Here is a 21,400-nt window from a genome sequence, read left to right as displayed (position 1 = left end):
CCAATCACTTCTCACCATCTCCCCTGCAAAAAGCCTGGACCAAGCCACCTTCAGTTCCTCACCTAGATGGCTAAGCAGCCTCCTGAATCTCTTGTTCCTCATCCACCCTCCCCTGCCACAGTGCGTCCACACTGCAACAGGCCTATCTGAGAGCATAAGCCACATCATTCCTCCCTGCCAAAAACACTCCAGTGGCTTCCCAGTGAAACTGGAGTAAAATCCATACTTCTCATACTCCTCCCCATGGCCTCCGGAGCCTCCAGCGGTCTGGTCCGACTGCCTCTCAGCCATCCTCTTCACCACTCTCTGGACTGTCCGCCCCACTGTACGTCACAGCCAAGCTTGCTTCTGCCACAGGCCTTTACACTCGTTTGTTTAGCAGCCTGGAACAGTCTTCCTGCAGTCTGTAGAGCTGGCTGTTTCCCGTCATTGAGATCCCAGTGAAATGTAGCTTCTTGAAGAGGCCTTCCCAGAGGAAGAGACCTTCCTAGCTAACGTGGCGTCGTCACATTCCAAGAATTCTCTGTCATGAGCCGTTGTGTTTGTTTTCTCCTTATTTAGAATATCAAAGATGTATCTCTTTGTTGCCTGTCTCCCCCACCTGAATGAGCAAAAGGACTTTGCCTTTCTTGTATCCCCGTCACTCAAACTGAATGCCTAACACATACTAAAAAATATTTGTCCAATGATGACTGCACACATGTTGATTCGTTCATTTAATCACTCAGCAAAGACTTTTTGAGTGCCCTTCCCAGGCCAGGCACTGCTCTGGGTACATGTGATACATCCATGAGGGAAGATCCTTGCCTCTCTGAAGCTTATACTCTAGCAGAAGTAAGGGGCGAGAGACAATAAATACAACTTCAAAGTGACTTATATAATGTAGTAGAGCATGACAGATGCTGTGGGGAACAAAGAAAAATGTGGAGTAGAGTAGGAGAAGCACCGAGGCTGGGCATCTGGAGAAGATGGGTGGGAGGAGGCAGAGGTGGTAGGCCTTCTTAGGAAGGAGCCATTTGTGAAAAACTTGGAGAAGAACAAATGCATCAGGCAGATATTTGGGGAAGAGCAGCCACACAGCTAGAACAATAGTCCTAAGACAGAAGTGGAGCGGAGCCCAGAGCGCCTGTGCCTAACAATTTCTGCCTTCTGAGAAATGTTTCTCCCAGGCTGGGCATGGTGGCTCACTCCTATAATCCCAGCACTTTGGGAGGCCCACGTGAGCGGATCATTTGAGGTCAGGAGTTCAAGACCAGCCTGACCAACATAGTGAAACCCTGTCTCTACTGCTATACAAAAACTAGCCGGGTGTGGTGGCAGGTGCCTGTAATCCCAGCTACTCAGGAGGCTGAGGCAGGAGAATCGCCTGAACCTGGGAGGTAGACATTGCAGTGAGCCAAGATCACGCCACTGCACTCCAGCCTGGGCGACAGTGTGAGACTCCATCTCAAAAATAAAAATAATAATAATAATAAAAGTTTCTTCCAGCCTTGTGTTTCTATTAGCGCCACACTGCTATGTCTGCCTGCTCCATGCGAATCGGCTTGAGGGCCCAGGCTTAACCGAACAAGATCTTTACCCAGGGCTTTTTAAAATTTTGACTTGCATTGGAGAAAAAGTCTCTTTCCCTTGTCTTTTCATCCGATCACTCAACACATATTTTGACAAGCATTTACTACATAATTTCTTCTGTTCTAGGCACTGGGGCTTCCATGGTTAACAGGATAAATGGGGGTCCCTGCTCTCATGAAGAGTAGGGATATAGTAAGTCAACAAGGAAAAACTAAGAATCGTTTCAGGTTCTCTGAAGGAAATCATCATGGCTCTAGGATGGGAAATGACTAAGAAGGGGAGGTTGGTGGGTAGAGTCTTACAGGGTGGGGGTCGTTTGAATTGAGGTTTTTTGTTGTTGTTGTTGTTGTTGTTGTTGTTTTTTTTTTTTTTTTTTTTTTTTTTTTTTTTGAGACGGAGTCTCGCGCTGTCACCCAGGCTGGAGTGCTGTGGCCGGATCTCAGCTCACTGCAAGCTCCGCCTCCCGGGTTCACGCCATTCTCCTGCCTCAGCCTCCCGAGTAGCTGGGACTACAGGCGCCGCCACCTCGCCCGGCTAGTTTTTTGTAGTTTTTAGTAGAGACGGGGTTTCACCGTGTTAGTCAGGATGGTCTCGATCTCCTGACCTCGTGATCCGCCCGTCTCGGCCTCCCAAAGTGCTAGGATTACAGGCTTGAGCCACCGCGCCCGGCCTTGTTGTTGTTGTTTTTTGAGATGGAGTTTCACTCTTGTCACCCAGGCTGCAGTGCAATGGCATGATCTTGGCTCACTGTAACCTCCACCTCCCGAGTTCAAATGATTCTCCTGCCTCAGCCTCCTGCCTCAGAGTAGCTGGGGTTACAGGTGCCTACCGTCACACCCAGCTAATCTTTGTATTTTTAGTACAGATGGGGTTTTCACCATATTGGCCAGGCTGATCTCAAACTCCTGACCTCAGGTGATTCCCCCCGCCTCAGTCTCCCGAAGTACTGGGATTACAGGCATGAACCACCAGGCCCAGCCAGAACTGAGATCTTGATGGATGCAGAGGTGTCAGCCATGCAAATGGCTTAGGAGGAAGTGTTCCAGGCAGGGACCTGAGGTGCCAATGAGCTTGGCAAGTCAATACACTGAAAGAAGGTGATTACGGCTACAGCCTAGTGAGAAAAGGAGAAAATGGGCCACGGTCAGAGAGTTAGAACATGTGCCTTCCAACATGAAGAAACTAGGGTGTAAAACAGCAACCCACACACAGGGAGACAGGGAAGAAAGAGAAAGTCCACAGAGCCCTGCCGACAACGTTCAGAATGGGATTCCACTCATCATACTGCCAGCTCCGTGCCTGCCCTTGCCAGATACTCGAGTGAGAAAATCCCCCTCTGTACTTCGTCTAGGGTTTCTGTCACTAAAACCAAAAGAGTCATGATTAATTTATAGATATGTATGAATATGAAAAAGACTGGAAGGAGTTACTGTACATGGAAACACTGACAGTGATATATCTGGGTTATAAAATTCGTTTTCGTCTCTGTACATTGCTTAACTTAGGCTGTTTTAAAATCGTGGCATTCTTTGGTTACATTTGTATTTTCTCACTTTGCCCTCTGTCACCTCAGGGGGCCGTGACGACAGGTGTGCTGGTATCCCTCTCACACCTGTGCTGCCTGCCGCCCTGCCCTCACAGGTGTGTTGTAACCACATGTGACAGCCATTGCAAGAGTGAATGAAGCATCTGCCACAGTACTTCCACTCGGAGCTAGAAATAACTCCCTTTGTTTGTGGATCAAGAGCACCTCAAATTAATTTGGCACAAGGATCTAATTTTTGAAATCAAGATTTCCCCCCACTGACAAAGTCAGCACCATAAGCAAATGGTTTCACAGCATTTTAGGAGCTTCCAGCTACACTGGGGCTCCACTGCCCTAATGGGAAGTGATAGGGAGCGGGACGTGGGAGTCTGCAGTGTGTCTTTCACCGATATTTTTTTCACCTGGCAGACAGCCTAGTGCTTAGCTGTCTGACCCATGGCCAGGGGGTCCCTCACATGGCAAAGTTGTTTATGTGGGCAGATCCCCTTGTGGCTCTTGTCCAATCCATGTCCGGTGTATGCCTGCCTGACCATCACTCTGAGCTGGAAGCTCGGTCTAGCACCAGGAGAAAACCCAGCCTGCAGCAGCTCCCCCATTCTTCAGATGGAAGACGCAAATGCGGTATACCACCACAATAGGAAACACATTCAATGATTTTTACTTACAGATCCTGGGCAGGGAGAACGCAGTGAGTTGGGAGGGTAGTGCTCTGACCCTGGGTCACGAAAGGTAGGAATGAAGAGTGAGGCAGAGAGAAAGAGAAGCGCATGGCAACCGGCAGTATATATAAGAAATATGTATAAGAAAGTGTATATATATATTATATATATATGAAAGTGTGTGTATACATATAAAAGAAAGGATGTGTGTATATATATATATAAGTATATATAAGAAATATATTTTTCATATTTAATATAAAATATAATGTTAATATATAAGTATATATAAGAAAGTAGGATATGGGTCACTTTGGGTTTTCGGCAAATGCCTGAATGGTGGCAGGAAAGCAGGGAGCCCCGTCTGCTAGGCAGGAGAGATCCAAATACTCTGGCTACTGGCTTGAGCCATTTGGGTGTGGTGTAGAACTGGAAACTGTGTCCAGGGTAACGGAGCCCTGCTTCTGGTATGAGAAAGTTAAACCTATATTCAAAACGGATGCGCAAGCCACAGAAAATTAGAATTCCCTACACCTGGTTGTAGGCTTCTCATTGAATGTCATAGCAGGCCTGAAATCAACTTCATATGCATTTATGACACCATTTTATGGACAGAGTAGTGAGTTCTCCTGCCCCCAACTTGCAGATGAAGGTGGCAAGGTCTGGAAGGTTTAAGTGATTTGCCAAGATCAACTCTTTCAGTCACGTCTTTCTGGAACAAGCGAAACTCTGAGCGAAGGGCAAACCCAGGAGCAGGCAGAGCAGCTGACTCACAGGTTGTGCCTTGCTTTCTGTCTGAATTATTTCTTGGCAGAAAATGCTGTTTTGCTATCAGGACAGTCAAGTGTAGTTAGAACAAGCTCATGGAACAAAGCAGTTTAATTAAGGAAAAAAAAAATTACTTGGGTTACAGTTCTATTCTCTTCAATCCGAGATGGAAATTAATTTATAATAACCTTATCTTTTATTCATAGCATGCTGCATATTTCAGAGTATGTCGGCATCCTTATATTTCTCAGTTGAATGTGAAATAATTGTGTGTTTCTAATGGGCTGCGAGTCAGTTAAAGTGCTGAAAGAACATAGCTGAGTCTTGGCTAACCATTCAGAGAAGTCTAAAGCCACTGGGGAGTAGCTTTGGCTTCCTTTTGATGAGTCATGATATTTAAAATTCAGAGGGCTGCTGCAGGCTTCAAAGCAGCCCTTTCAAACTGATCACTCCACAAGCTCACTCCCCCAGTGGCAGAGGACAAAGAAAGCCCATTCATGTTCCCCTAACGCCCTCCTTCTCTTTTCCCAGACCAATCTGACGGAGTTGAAGTCATTTGGCTCTCCGCCTCTGGCCGTTAGCAATGTCAGCTCCGCGGTGATGGTGCTGATGGCCCCCGGGGGTAGGGTGCCCAAGGACCGGAGCTGGAAGGCTGCTAAGGTCACCATGGCCAAAGTGGATGGCTTCCTGGACTCGCTAATAAACTTCAACAAAGAGAACATTCACGAGAACTGCCTCAAAGCCATCAGGCCGTACCTGCAAGACCCCGAGTTCAATCCCGAGTTTGTGGCCACCAAATCCTATGCGGCTGCAGGCCTCTGCTCTTGGATCATCAATATTGTGAGGTTTTATGAGGTGTTCTGTGACGTGGAACCCAAGCGCCAGGCACTGAGCAAAGCCACCGCGGACCTCACAGCTGCCCAGGAGAAGCTGGCCGCCATCAAAGCCAAGATTGCTGTGAGTGACCCCAGGGCCCCTCGCCCTGCTAGTCCGCCTCCAGTGCAAACAACCCTCTTCGGTCACCACCTAACACCTAACGTTCTGGTTTTTAAAGAGAAGTGGGAACACCACATTTTCATGCAAAAATCTCATTTTTCAGTAGAGGCAACATTTTACATTTCTTTCTCAAACACTGTATAGGCCACACAAGACAGTTCCACCGGACCCCTGGTTTACAAGCTGTGGGCCTAAAAGGTTTTCTCCTTTTCTGCCGAGGAAAGAAAAGATGACAGATGGATGTGTATAGTAGAGGAATCATATTCATGGAGCCCACTGTCAATTTATTGACCACCAATGAATTTAACATTTTTTGCACATTCGATGGTAAAGAACAAAAGGTTAAAATTTTGAGACTTTCTCTATTTCTCCTTGGAAATGTAGGTTTTAGTCACCTTACTTCACCTTTTTAACCTATTCCCTTCAGTTCTAGCCAACTATCTGCCTGTCTCACTCTCGGTAGCATGGATGTGTGGGAATGTGTCAGCCCTCTGCATTGTTTTGTGGAAGTTCTTTAAAGCAAGTTATATACTGTGACTTAGTGGGTGGCCCCTTGTCCATAAATATAAAACTGTGAAGGTCATTAGCTTTTATAAACTCATGTAGATATTGTTATTATGTCTGGTTCCCCCAGGATTTGGAGATGGGGATGGCGCTCTTGGATTCACACCTATTTGGGAAGATTTTCCTTGTAAACCTGAAATAATTGAAAGGATCAAAATACATTTTTTATTTTTTAATCTATAGAGGCAGGGTCTCCCAATGTTGCCCAGGTTGGTCTTGAACTCCTGGGCTCAGGTGATCCTCCCGCCTCACCCTCCCAAAGTGCTGGGATTACAGATATGAGCCACTGAGCCCAGCCCCAGAATCCAGCTTTAAAGAGTTGATTTAAGTGAAAAACTGGGAAAGGCCATTCAGAAAACATGAACTCCAAAGAGACAGAGTGAGTGCTCCAAAGTAAAAAGTTAAGGTGTTACTTATATAGGCAGAAAACAAAGCAATTTAGTAGGATTATAACATTTTCTATAATAGGCTGGTTTATGAGTTACAGCAATTGAATTAATTACAGTTTTGTGTACAGCTTGTTTCATTTCCTTTCCAATTCACAAGAGTGTATTTAACCTTCCATCTTAGATAATGTAGAGTCTTTGTGTGAGAAAGGTAAGAGGGAGGTTAATCTACAACAAAGATTAGCAATGAAGCTGGAAGGAGTCTTTCCTGGTGCCGTTTAGTCATTCAGACTGTTTTACAAAACAATGTAGGTAAGGAAAAAGGCCAATCTGTAATCACAGAAACAAAGGTTACAACTGCCTGGGTTATAGCTGCCTGTCCTATGACTCCAGACCTCTAATCACATTACCTTAAGGCTCAAAATATTTTAAAGTTCCCACAGCTTAGATCTTGAATTACTTACTTTCATACCCTTGAACTTCACCTTTCCCATAAAAATTTATACTAATAAAGTAACAGGTAGAAATCAGAATCCTGGAGGATAGCATAGCAGCTAAAAATCCATCCTTCCACATACCTTAGTTCCAATCCAAGCTGTAATATTGACTGATTGTGTGATCTTTAGAAAGGTTTCCGAAATGCCCAAATCTTAAGAATGGACACAGTGATAGTACCTGCTTCATGGGACTATTGTGAGGATTAAAGGATGTGATGTGTATAAAGCATGAGACTAGAGCCCAGCCCATGATGAAGGGAGCGGCAGGAGCCGCCACCACTACTGAGAGCGTGACTTTAACTGTTCAACCACTACTGCCCCATTTGACAGCATGTGCCGTCTACCACATGCACATCCAACCTCGTGCAGGAACTCAACCACGGCTGTGATCAAGTTCAATCCAAAAAATGTTCTGGATCTTTAATTTCTATGTGTGCATTCTAGGCACATAAGATTGTTGCTACAAATTTGTCATGAGGGTAAGGAGGATTTTACGAGCTGTGAAAGGTAGGATTGTAGACATGCCATATGCCTCATGCGACATGGGTTTATTGACCGTTAGATTAAAATCTCTAGGAAAAAGCTCTAGATCAAAGATCCTTGAGACTAATCTCTCTATTTAAAAAGATACTTTGGGCCGGGCGCGGTGGCTCACGCCTGTAATCTCAGCACTTTGGGAGGCTGAGGCCGGCGGATCACAAGGTCAGGAGATCGAGACCATCCTGGCTAACATGGTGAAACCCTGTCTCTACTAAAAATACAAAAATACACAAAAAAATTAGCCAGGCATGGTGGCGGGCACCTGTAGTCCCAGCTTTTACAGAGGCTGAGGCAGGAGAACAGCATGAACCTGGGAGGCAGAGCTTGCAGTGGGCTGAGATCAGGCCACTGCACTCCAGCCTGGGTGACAGAGCGAGATCCCGTCTCAAACAAACAAACAAAAAAAGATAGTTTGGCAAAGCAACTCACCTCCTCTCAATATGCTTGTTTCATAATGCACATGTTCATGGACTAGTTTACTTAAAACAGATGATAATCACCATAACAATGGCTCCCTTCAAAGAATATCACATGCAAGACACCGTCACATCCCCCCTCCTGAATTTTTTTTTTTTTAAAGAAGGGGTCTTGCTATGTTGCCCAGGCTGGTCTTGAACTCCTGGCCTCAAGTGAACTTCTTGCCGTGGCCTCCCAAAGAGCTAGGATTACAGGCAGATTACAGGCATGAGCCACCATGTCCAGCCCATATTCCTGCTTGTTGGGAGGAAAAGATTTCCCGATAATTTTTATATTTTTCGGTCTCTTCCAGAAAAGCATAACAAGAACCGCATTTTCAAAGACTCTTGACTCAAGTTATTTTAACCAAAGGAACAGTTGGTGCAAAGAGAATGTTTTCAAAATGTTTATACCTTTTCAGTAGCCAACATTCACATGATGGGCCCACTCAACCTGCGGAAGCAATAAGAATATTTTAAAAATCCTTGGCTACCTTTGGAAGGCACTTCTTTTCTGCCAAAATATTTTCTGAAAAAAAAAAAATGTATTCTTGCTTTTAACAACCTCCCCTCTATCCTCCACTTATACACATTCCCGTCAACATCCCAGGAATGTGAACCCTCCCTGCTAATAACACAGGAGATGGGTTAACACCCATCCCTAACCTGGAGATCCACCCAGGGCAAGAAGATTCTTTCCTATATGCTGTGAGGCCATTCCCAGCCTAGTCCAATCTCACATACACACACCCAAGTCTTTTAGGATTTTAGGATAATTCCAAGTAAAGAATTTTATATTCATAATACAGAAAGTGGGGGGGGAAAGCATATTTCAAGACAGATTTCAGTTTGATTACTGTATGTCGGACATGATATAGTTTGGATATTTGTTCCTGCCCAAATCTCATATTGTACTGTAATCCCCAGTGCCAGAGATGAGGCCTGGTGGGAGGCCTTTATGTCGTCAGGAGTTTCCTTCATAGCTTGATGCTGTCTTTATGACAGTGAGTGAGTTCTTGTGATATCTGGTCATTTAAAAGTACGTGGCACCTGCCCCACCAACTCCCTCTTGCTCCTGCTCTGGCCATGTGATGTGCCTGCTCCTGCTTTGCCTTCCATCATGAGTAAAAGCTCCCTGAGGCCTCCCCAGAGGAGGATGCCAGCACTATGCCTCCTATACAGCCTGCAGAATCATAAGCCCATGAAACCTCTTTTTTCATAAATTACCGAGTCTCAGGTATTTCTTTATAGCAATGCAAGAAGAGCCTAATACAGAATGGAAATACATAAAAGTGTTAACAGTGGTGGTTATCTCTGGGTGATGAATTTTGGATGGTTGTTTTGTCTAATCTATATTTTCTTTTGTTCTATAGTGAAGATATATTAATGTTGTGATTTATAAAAATAATACAACAAGGAAGCCCCTTTCCTTGAGCATATAATCACACACAGAGTGAAATATCAAAGAGTAGAGAAAGGCTTCTGATGAGAAACAAGAACCCCCTTTAATTCTTATATCTCTTTCTGGTGCTTGAGATCACATGAGAGCCTGCTACCTAGCAGCTCAACTGTGTTCCAGTTGGCCCACGCAGTCTCTTTGCAGATGATTTAATTAATTGCCAATATTTAAAACAGCAGGTACTTTTACGTAAAAATCTTACTTTAGGCCAGTTTAAAAATAATCAAAAGATTCTCATATGTCATTAATTGACCCTGGAATTAAGTAATGGCTTCCCATTCACACGATTTTGCTCATTTTGTCATAATCCCCGCCAACCCCTATTTTTTTCAACACTAGACTCATCTGACAAGTTTCCATTATCTTCCCACTTTCTGATCCCTTGAATTTCTGACTTCTGTCCATGTGTTATGCTGGTATCTATTGCTTGATGAATCTTATTGAGACAGTTGACTTTCTGCCAGCTAGCTGGGGCTAGAAGTTGTTCATTTCCATGTCTTCTCAATATACTTACGATAACCAGTTTTATTAGGTTAGCACAAAAGTAATTGTGGTTTTTGCCATTACTTTTAATGGCCCAAGTAATGCCATTACTTTAATGGCCAGTGCGGTGCCTCATGCCTGTAATCCCAGCACTTTGGGAGGCCGAGGTGGGTGGATCACTTGAGGTCAGGAGTTCCAGACCAGCCTGACCAACATGATGAACCCAGGCTCCACTAAAAATACAAAATTAGTCAGGCATGGTGTTGCACGCCTGTATTCCCAGCTATTTGGGAGGCTGAGGCAGGAAAATCACTTGAACCCAGGAGGCTGAGGTTGCAGTGAACCAAGGTCGTAACATTGCACTCCAGCCTGGGCAGCAAGAGTGAAACCCTATCTCCAAAAAAAACAAAAAAAAGGTAATGGCAAAAACTGCAGTTACAGCCGGGCATGGTGGCTCATGCCTGTAATCCCAGCACTTTGGGAGGCCGAGGCAGGTGGATCACCTGAGGTCAGGAGTTTGAGACCACCCTGGTCAACATGGTGAAACGTTGTCTCTACTAAAAATACAAAATTAGCCAGGCATGGTGGTGGGCTCCTGTAATCCCAGTTACTTGGGAGGCTGAGTCAGGAGAATTGTTTGAACCCAGGAGGCAGAGGTTGCAGTGAGCTGAGATTACACCATTGCACTCCAGCCTGAGCGACAAGAGCAAGACTCCATCTCAAAAAAAAAAAAAAATTCAGTTCTTTTTGTGCCAACCTGATAGTTGATGTAACCTTTATTTCCTATTCTATCACATAGAGGCAGCTCCCTTGGAGCTCTCAGCTTTCAAGATGTGTTAGTCTATTCTTGCATTACCGTGAAAAAATACCCGAGGCTGAGTTGGGTGGATCACCTGAGGTCGTGAGTTCAAGACCAGCCTGACCAACATGGAGAAACCCCGTCTCTCTTGAAAATACAAAATTAACCGGGCATGGTGGCACATGCCTGTAATCCCAGGTACTCAGGAGGCTGAGGCAGGAGAATCGCTTGGGAGGAAGGCTGCAGTGAGCCGAGATAGCGCCACGGCACTCCAGCCTGGCCAACAAGAGCGAAACTCCATCTCAAAAAAAAAAAAGAAAAGAAAAGAAATACCTGAGGCTGGGTAATTCGTAAAGAAAAGAAGTTTAATTGGCTCACAGTTCTGTAGGCTTTACAAGAAGCATGGTGCTGGCTTCTGGCAAGGCCTCAGGAAGCTTATAATCATGGTGGAAGGCAATGGGGAGTCAGCATGTCATATGGCAAGAACTGGAGCAAGAGAGGGAAGAGGGAGGTCCCAGACTCTTTTAAACAACCAGATCTCCTCTGACCTGACTGAGCAAGAACTTGTTTACCAGCAAGGGAACGATGCTCAACCATTCATGAAAGACCTGCCCCCATGATCCAATCACCTCTCACCAGGCCCCACCTCCAACACTGGGAATCACATTTCAACCTGAGATCTGGAGGGGACAGAGATCCAAACCATATCACAAGATGACGCTCTTACCCCTGCCTTCAGCTCCCTTCCTTCTACTTCCCAACTCTTGTTATTACTGCTTATCATTACTTTTGCTTTGTAATCACCAAAACTGAAAATACATTCTCTTCTGTAACCAAAATTAAGTGACCCGTGCTCTATCCATAGACTGATCTGCAAAGTTAAAAAAGCAACAATTCCATTTCTATTCTGTGAACGTGTCTATATTGTTCACAACAGACCTAGAATTACATTTTGTTTTTACACAATCTCTTCACCCCCACCCCCGCAGAGTTTCTACTTTTCTTTATTCTCTCTTTCTCTTGCATTAGATCCTTTTGCATAGCATCCATTATTTTTTAACTCTCCATTCAATTAAGTATTCTTTGTTTGTCCTTCTTTGCTGCCGCAACCTTTCTCTCTCTTATTCTGCTACGGCTCATTCTCAAAGAACGTTCTCAGAAATGTTAATGAAGAGGCAAATTTTCTACATTGTTATAGTCTAGAAATGTCTTCGTTTTATTCGTAAACTGAACAGTTTTGCAAAGTATTGAATTCTGAGTTGCTAATTTTTTGTGCATAGAACACTGAATTTTGTTGTTGTTGGTTTGTGTGTTTTTTTTGAGACAGAGTTTCATTCTTGTTGCCCAGGCTGGAGTGCAATGGCACACTCTCTGCTCACTGCAACCTCTGCCTCCCGGGTTCAAGCAATTCTTCTGCCTCAGTCTCCTGAGTAACTGGGATTACAGGCCTGTGCCACCATGCCTGGCTAATTTTGTATTTTTAGTAGAGACGAGGTTTTTCCTTGTCTCTACTGGTCAGCCTGGTCTCGAACTCCCGACCTCAGGTGATCTGCCCACCTCGGCCTCCCAAAGTGCTGGAATTACAGGCGTGAGCCACCGCGCCCTGCCAGAACACTGAATGTTTTATGCTTTTGTCTGGTGAGAAGTCTCGTGGGCAGTCAAGGTCCTGTTCTTTTTTTTTTTTTTTGAGACGGAGTCTGGCTCTGTCACCCAGGCTGGAGTGCAGTGGCCGGATCTCAGCTCACTGCAAGCTCCGCCTCCCGGGTTTACACCATTCTCCTGCCTCAGCCTCCAGAGTAGCTGGGACTACAGGCGCCCGCCACCTCGCCCGGCTAGTTTTTTGTATTTTTAGTAGAGACGGGTTTCACCGTGTTAGCCAGGATGGTCTCGATCTCCTGACCTCGTGATCTGCCCGTCTCGGCCTCCCAAAGTGCTGGGATTACAGGCTTGAGCCACCGCACCCGGCCGGTCCTGTTCTTTTGTGGATGCACTGTTTTGCCCCTTTCCTTGAAGTCTTCTAATCTTTTCTTTTTGGTTCTTGGTGTGTGAAACATTACACGGATGTGCTTAGCTGTCATTCTTTTTTCATATTGTGTTTGGCATGTAAAGATTTATTTTCTTCAGCTCTAGAAAATTATTTTGTATTATTTATTTGGTAAATTCCCTTCTGTTTACTGTTTACTCTTATTTTCTGAAATGCATATCTGTCAGACGTTAGACCTCCTAGATCAGTCCTCTGTTTTCTCCCATCTTTTTGTTGCTGTTTGTTTTCTTGTACTTTTTAGGAAATTTCCTCAAATTCATCTTTTAACCTTTCCCTTGATTTTGTTATTTTTTATGTTCACAACAATAGTGATTTCCACAAGAGTTTTCTTGTTGTTGTTGTTATTCTCTCTTCCTTTTAATAACGTCCTGTTCTTGTTTTGTGGATGAGTCATCTTGAATCTCTCTGAGAAACTATGAAAGTTTTAACTTTGTTGTTGTAGTTGCTGTTTTTATTGTTACCAAAAGTCTGCCTGTTTTTCCTAGGTCATTTTTTTCATCTTGTTTAACTTAATCTAAGCCTGCATTAAATTTCTTCTTGTCCTTTCATGTTTACAAGAGTAGTGATCAAAAGCTAATTCTAGGTCTGCAGGCAAGGGCAGAGCTGGTTGACTGGTAGAGTTTGTTTTCAGGATCTGATGAGTTATGCCAGGATGTGGCACCTTTATTCTCTGCCTCTATTGACTTTCTTATGCGGTGACATAGGTGACTGGTGGCATTGTAGACTGTGCATGTGGATGGAGATATGAGGGCAAGAATCAATAGGCTTCCAATTAATCCTCCTATTTTCATCTTCCCCTTCAGTCACACCTGACATTTCTGAGATCTCCAGTTTGCATAGGGCTCTGTGGGCTGATCAGTTTCCCCTTTGGTGAGCAACAGCTAACTCTAAGTTGTTGTGTCCTCTGCCCTGCTCCAGCGGTCTCCACTCCTTCATCAGTGTGGTCCTCCATAAATCTGTTGGACTCGTTCACCCTCCAAATGGCCCTCACCCATTTGCTTGGTGTAATGGGCTTATGACTGTTTTAATTGCTTCGTAATCATTTTAGAGAAGTCTTGGGAAGTGTAGGAGGTAAATGAGCATGGCCAGTCTGCCGTCCTTAATTGGATGACTCACCACCTGCTTTTTAAACTGCTTGGATGTTTAAACTTGGCCCTACTTTGATTTCTCTTGTGCCTTAGTAATGACCAACAAAGCAGCCTGAACCCCAGTTATTGCACAGACCTGAGATGTATTTGGAGGTATCTGCTGTGTGTCCATGTATCTTTGTGCGTAAAAATATGTACTCTGAGGACAATAAAAGCTACATGCTTCAATTTTAAATTCTTAACACATTTTTTAAAACTTGAAATTATGTCTTTTTTATATTCTCATACATTGTGTTAATGGAAGAGACTAGATGAGGTTAAGTAAAAATTACCTTGACTCTAGGACCTTAGAGCCAGTGGAGGACTTAGATTCCAGACAGCCCAGCCCCAGACTAGCTGCAGCAGATACTGGCAGTGGTCCTCCCTGGCCCACATGGGTTGCTGTTGACCTTTTTCATGCTAACCCCAGTTTTGATGTGTTCTTGCTTCTAATAGCAGCACCTGCACCATTTTGTCAGGCTGCTGGAACCCATTTTTCTCCAACTCAAGCAGAGGCAGAATTTATGCACCTTTCCCCTCATCCATATCCCTCACACCTCGTAGCTTTCAACACCTCGATCGATGACCGCGGTGGTGGGGTATGAAGCTCAGCTCTCTCATCTTGGGGCAGGACATCTCTGGATGTCCACTCCACCCTCCCACTGCAGGACCAAGATGAAGTCCACGCTAGGACCCCGCCTGAGATCTTCCCCGAATGTGCCTTCATTTCCCTCTCTGTCCTGCTTTCTCTGGTCCCTTAGGAATTCCCCCACAGAGTGCTTCCTTCAGAACCAACTCCGTGTGAACCCTCATCTAAGAAGCACTGGCAGTGACATGGGCTGAAATGACTGATGGTCCTTGTGTTCCTTCCTAAACAGCACCTTAATGAAAACCTGGCAAAGCTCACAGCCAGGTTTGAGAAAGCAACAGCAGACAAACTCAAATGTCAGCAAGAAGCCGAAGTGACCGCAAGCACCATCTCCCTCGCCAACCGCCTGGTGAGTGTAAGCCACAGCAGCCCAAGCTGTAATTATATTAGCAGGCTTGTCAAGTGCCGCGGAGGTGCAAGATAGATGAGCACAGCACAGCAGTGCTTTGACTTGGAGGGAAGTATTAAAATGTGCTGAAATGCAGGAATTGAGTCCTGAGGAAAATGTGGGTGCATAAACCCTGATCTGGTCAAAGGAGTTTTTTTATAGACATGATTGGGAGGATGGGAGCACTGGATCTATCAGGCAGCTCATGCAAAATGTGAACACGCTTATATTCATGTGTATTGACCAGAGGAAACATTACAAGACAAAGCTAGCATTTTATAGGCAAACTGTGACGTTCCTTTCTATGTAACATTTCATTATAAGGGTGTGGCCAAGATTAGGAACTAAGAAATAGAAAAGAGTGAGACCTATTGACCCTGAGTATTTCAGAAAACACACACACACGTATACACACATGCACCAGCCTTCCTGGGAAATCAAATCTGCAGGTCAGGGCAGCAGTGCTTGTGTTATGAGTGTTTGTTTCTGCATAATAAATTACTCCAAAACTTAGTGATTTTGCATTTCACAATATCTCACAAGTTTGTTGAGGACAGGGCTCAGTTGGCCGGGTTTTCTGCTCCATGTGGTCATGACTGGGGTCACTCGGTCCATTCAGCTGGTGGCTGGGCTAGAGGCCCCAAGACAACTTCCTTCACATGCTGAGCATCTTGGCAGGGATAGTTGGAAGGGAGGATGCAGCTGGGCCTCTCTGCCTTCCTATGGAGCTTCAGGGCCTCTCCACGCACTCTCTCTAGCAGAGTAATCAGACATCTTGCATAGTAACTCAGGACATCAAGGGCAAGTGTCCCAAGAGGCAGGAAGTGGAAAGTCCCAATATCTGAAGACCTGGGAGTGAAAACTAGCACAATAGCACTTCCACTGTACTCTATAGGTCAAAACAGTCACAGATTAAAGGGCAGAGGGCACAGACAGCAACTCTTAATGACAGGAATGTCAAAGAATTTGTGGCCTTTTTAAATCCCCCATGGCTTGTATTTCTCATCCCGTATATCAGCTAAGACTCTGAAAAGCAGAGTCAAATGAATGTGATTTCTCTTCAAGCTAGAGACTTTATAGCACCCTGCTCACCAGTGAAGGGAAGTACAGTCCACACCTGTTTACATTTATTTCAGCCACCACTGAATTACACAGCAGAGCCAGATGTTTTAATCTGGGGAGCAGTGAGTCATAGCCGTCACTGAACGGAGCTGTGATGTAATGAAGACCAGCCATACCCAAATGTGTGTCTGTGCAGTTGTCACTGGACCAGCTTCTGTGTGGCTTTGAGATGGTCAGTTTAGCTGAACAGTTCAGTGTAGAGACAGCAATTCTTGCCAGTGTGCAAGAAGTCCTCCAGATCTCCTAGCTGGCCTGCCTTCCATTCAGCTCCCTGCTTGGTTTCCGAACTTAGCGCAGCCTTCTCTGCCTGGCTGGAGCACTTTCTGAGTCAGTGCTCCTGGGAGGCAGTGTGGCACTCTGCTCTAGAAGTCAGGATGTTCAGGCTCTGAAGCCACCCCTGTCTCTACCAACCTAGAGATTCTGGTCAGATACTTGGACTTTCTGGCCTTTGTGTAATCTGAAAACATGCATGGGAATGATTGGGTTGGCAAATCTCTAAGGTCTGTCCAGGCTCTGATGTTCTGTGATGTTATCATTCAAAGAAAAAATAAAGGGTGAGTCCTAATGCAGAAGCAAAGCTCCGCCATACCACTAACAGTCGTCTGTAGAAAGGATGACTCTCCTCCCAGGGAGACTGTACCAACCCAAAGAGGGCTAGGGGGTCAGGACTTTGTACACACCCATGACCTTACCATGCTTCTCTGTGTCTCAGTTAGCACATCTGTCTCCTCACCCGCTGTGAATTATTTATGGTGCACGGACTTGATTTTGTTTATGTTCATTTCCCCATCATTTGGAAAGGAGAAAGAAGTGGCTAATTTTCTAACATTCCACAGACCAGGTATTGTGCTAAATAATAATCATACATGATTATATTTCATCCTCTCAACAACCCTTTGATTGAGTGGTATCAGTCTCCACACATAAAGCAGAGTCAAACCTGTCATCTTTCTATGGCTCATATGATGCATGACACAGAATGGGGCTTGTGTACTGAAAGCTTTGCTGCAGGCAGCACAAATCCCCATCGATGGAAAGGGCCATGTAAGTGATGTTCTGCCTCTTCCTGCTATGAAGCGTGCAGTGGGCGCTCTCCATGATGGAATCATGACTCTATGACCTGCTGTGTAACAAGCCTCCTCTCCTCTCTGGCTTTTGAAATGGTAGGTTGGAGGACTCGCTTCTGAAAACGTGAGGTGGGCAGAAGCCGTGCAGAATTTCAAACAGCAGGAAAGGACGTTATGTGGAGACATTTTACTTATAACGGCTTTCATTTCCTACCTTGGCTTCTTCACAAAGAAATATCGGCAGAGCCTCTTGGATGGGACTTGGAGGCCCTACCTGAGCCAGCTGAAAGTACGTATGGCCTGAATTTCTCCCGACCACATCAGCCTCTGGGCACTAATGGGAAGACATCACAGTCATAATTCACATCCCCTGGTGTCCTCCTGCACACTCACCCCCACCACCCTCTGAGCACCAGGTGTGAAACCTGCATACCCGTGTCCTTCCACACTGCCTTGCATTGCTGCCCACTGCCCTCCAGGCCACCTGGGGGCAGCACGTCTCCTCTGAATGCAGTCCTCCATGGGAACACTAGTCCTCTTCCCTGCAGGCTGTCTCCTAGCAATCCTTAAAGATATGAAACCTGGGAGATAGGAAAAAAAACAAAACAAAACATTTTTGTCTCTGATCTCCCCACTCCAGGGTCAAACTTCATAGGAGCAGTCAGGGAAAGTTCACTTTCCCAGATCCTACCTTGCACCTTGTTACTGGGCCCCAAAGCTACACAGCTTGTGCCAATGACTCACAGATATCTTTTGTTCTGCTTCCATCCTGCATGATCCCTTGAACAGCTGCTCACATGCTTCTTATGTGGGCTGTGCAGCTAGTCCTCTTCGTGTGGCTAGGTGGATGTTACTCCCAACCGATCCCTTTACATCACCCACCCCCCACTCCCTGCAACGTAACAAAGTGGAGAAATACTGGTTTCCCGTTAAAGGGGATTCAAAGTTGTACCTGGACCCAAGCATCAGAAGAAGTCCTAATACTTTCTTGGCACTTTCACATCACTCATAGCAACCCACAAATACTCACTATGTATTTAGCATGTCCTAGCACTCCACTATACAGGGGGCACACAAAATGTTCAAGACCGGGATACCTTTGGCAAGTTCACAGTCCACTTGAGGAGATTAGGCTCATAAAAGTCAGCTAGGGTGAAAGTCAGCCCCAAATTTCACAACGTAAGGTAAAAGCTGCATTCCAAATCTATTTGTAAGTAGAACCTTAGAACAAAAACTATCTTGATGATTGTTTTCTCAGATCAGCTCATAAAACCCTGCTCACCTGACAATTAGTGGAACAGTAGTTTTAAAAATGTTACAGTGCTAGCAAATAAACAAAAAATAAAGCAGTTATTTTACTCATCCTAAACACTTTCGGAAAAAGGAAATTGTTGAAGGAACCATCATTAACTGAGTGAATGAAGATGAAGAGCTTAGTAGCAGCTTAGTGAGAATTTTTCTGGCTTTGTTTGGGTTCTTAAGCTTTCTTGTGTCATGGACGTCTTTGGCAGTCTGGTGAGGCCTACGGATTCCTTCTCAGAATAATGTTTTTGAGCACATCAAATAGAATGCATGAGGTTACAAAGGGAAAAAATATATTGGAACACATTTCTGGTCCCAGATAAGAATCCCCAAGGGGCAGATTTCCCTTCAGACGTTTGCTGGATACTATAGTACCAGCCATTTGTGCCCTTAGTACATACAATTAAGAGGATGGGAGATGGTTTGGAGAGATTTCCTTGGGATAACTGGGCAAAACAAACTTCAGAGAGGAGTGAGATGAAGGGGTTAAAAGGGTATTTGTCTAAACCTCGAAAGCATTATGCTAAGTGAAAGTAGCCAGACACAAAAGGTCACACACTGTAGGATTCATTTACAGTAAAATATCCAGAAGAAGAAAATCCAAGGGGACAGAAAACATACTCATAGTTTCCATGAGCTGGGGGTAGAGAGAAATCGGGGATGCTGTTGAATGAGTATGGGATATGGGGGAGATGAAATGTTTTGGAAGTAGAGCTGATGGCTGCATAATGTTATGAATAGACTAAATGCCACTGAATTGTGCACTTTAAAATGGTTAATTTATTTTGTGTGAATGTTACCTTAATTTAAAAATATATGTAGGGGTCATCAACGAAAAAGATTGCCTATAAAAAAATTAAGTGAGCCCAGCACGGTGGGGTCACGCCTGTAATCCCAATACTTTGGGAGGCCAAGGCAGGGTGGATCACCTGAGATCGGGAGTTCGAGACCAGCCTGTCCAACACGGTGAAACCTCGTCTCTACTAAAAACACAAAAATTAGCTTGGTGTGGTGCCGGGCACCTGTTATCCCAGCTACCTGGGAGGCTGAGGCAGGAGAATCACTTGAACCCAGGAGCCGGAGTTTTCAGGGAGCTGAGATCACACCACTGCACTCCAGCCTGTGTGATGGAGCGAAACTCCAAACTCCATCTCAAAAAAAAAAAAAAAAAAATTCAGAAAGCAGTGTCTAGGGCACACATAGGAGCCCTGAAGGGGCATAAGAGAGGTCCAGGCAAGTTCTCAGACTGAAAATACTCACCAGCTTCCCACAGGCACCAGCAGGCAGGTTTGCAAGAAAGAGTCCTGCAGGTGAATGGGGTGTTTGGGGAAGAGGAAAAGAAAACCCATCCAGCCTCTTGCAAGCTGGTGAAACAGATGAGTGGAAAGAGTGGTTTGTGCCGGCTAGTACAGACTGGAGCAAACCCACTAGGCATGGGACCTGGTGCTGGTTCATGGAGCATGCACAAGAAACACAGACATATAGCAGAGAAATAACATTGTTAACATGGGTGAGAGTGTGTAGGATGTCATAGATTAAAATACAGATAATCTAGTAGAAACTTGACTTGGGTAAAGATACCACAAAACAAAGTATCATTCATGCGAGCTGAATTTCTGCAGTTGTACATCCATGGAGAGAAAAAAAAAACAAAAAAGCTATCAGGACTTTAATAGAACCTGCTTCCAGAAATAATCACACAGCCAGAAAAGCATTCTTCAGCGGGATGTTGATCTTGCTTTTAAAGGAGTTGTGTCATTTGGTGAGTAACCATGTATTCAACCCAGCTGAGAATGTCTGCTTCTGTTCTGAGCGTGGGTTGGCGTTTCTTCTTCACCAGACTCCCGTTCCTGTCACCCCGACCCTGGATCCCCTGAGGATGCTGATGGACGATGCTGACGTGGCTGCCTGGCAGAACGAGGGCCTCCCAGCCGACCGCATGTCCGTGGAGAATGCCACCATCCTCCTCAACTGTGAGCGCTGGCCACTCATGGTTGACCCTCAGCTACAAGGCATCAAATGGATCAAGAATAAATATGGTGAAGATCTCCAGGTCACACAGATTGGCCAGAAAGGGTAAGTGGTTGAGCACAAAAGTTCTCACTTTAGCCATTTGTGCAGGAAAATGTATAGATCATGAGCAGATTTTAAGCTCCAGTGAATGGTTTGTACACACCTGGTCTCCATCAGGCTTCTCATGTTTCTCCTCCCATTTTAGCAATCATCTCAATGAAGGATGCCTGGGTACTACGTCTTTGCTTTTCATCCACATGAGAAATTATGTACCACAACCTCTTGACCCATTCTGGGGTCCTTTCTTCACCATCCCTGGAGCTTATCCTCTCATTGCCCCTTAAACACTTCCTCCCCAAACTTCACATCCCATTGTCACATAGCTCTGTGCTTTATAAAGTCTTCCTCACCCTTAGCCAAAAGTTGCCTCCCTTATCTCTCTACCCATTATTTCTCCCTCTGCCCTAGAACCATGTAGAACTAACAAAACTGCCCTCCTGAGGCACAACTTGACATTTCAGTAGGTCCCGTGGAGCAGCTGAGTTAGTTACAAAACCTTCAGAGCCCTTGGTACCTGCCATGTGGCTTTGTACTTCCCTGTGGGAAAGTTACCACGTGAAGGGACTGGAATGGCACAGAGAATGTCTGGCCAGCACCCACCAGGCTTCAGTGGCTTGGGACTCGGCATCCCTCATGCCTCCCTTCATTTTAGCCTTGCGGTTTCAGTCCTCATCCTGTTCTGTGTCATCAGGACACCTGGGGAAACAGGATGGGGCAATGGGGAAGAGGCAGTGAGGCAGACATCATTCGTTAAGAGGTTGATATGCGTTAGTCTTCGTGTTAGGGGTTTTATCTCAAATGCCATCCTTAATCCACATAGTTAATAAGGCAAGTAACCAATTAGTTAATAACCAGTAAAGTTATTGGTTCCATTGCACGTCCGAGGAAGCAGAGGTTCACAGAA

At 45.1% G+C, this 21,400-nt stretch overlaps 1 protein-coding gene across 1 annotated transcript in view; it reads left to right on the top strand.

Annotated features, from left to right (window-relative positions):
• Positions 1–21,400, top strand: part of DNAH9 (dynein axonemal heavy chain 9) — a 386,382-nt gene that overhangs the window by 270,046 nt on the left and 94,936 nt on the right. Inside the window, exons 50-53 of the mRNA XM_033184520.1 lie at positions 5,077–5,502; positions 14,774–14,893; positions 17,222–17,410; positions 20,264–20,499. Of these exons, the coding sequence (XP_033040411.1) occupies positions 5,077–5,502; positions 14,774–14,893; positions 17,222–17,410; positions 20,264–20,499 (971 nt within the window). The remainder of the gene's footprint in view (positions 1–5,076; positions 5,503–14,773; positions 14,894–17,221; positions 17,411–20,263; positions 20,500–21,400) is intronic.

The sequence above is a fragment of the Trachypithecus francoisi genome, unplaced genomic scaffold, assembly GCF_009764315.1.
Source record: "Trachypithecus francoisi isolate TF-2019V2 unplaced genomic scaffold, Tfra_2.0 Lachesis_group20, whole genome shotgun sequence".
Taxonomy (NCBI): Eukaryota; Metazoa; Chordata; class Mammalia; order Primates; family Cercopithecidae; genus Trachypithecus; species Trachypithecus francoisi.
This window is presented reverse-complemented; position numbering and strand designations above follow the sequence as displayed.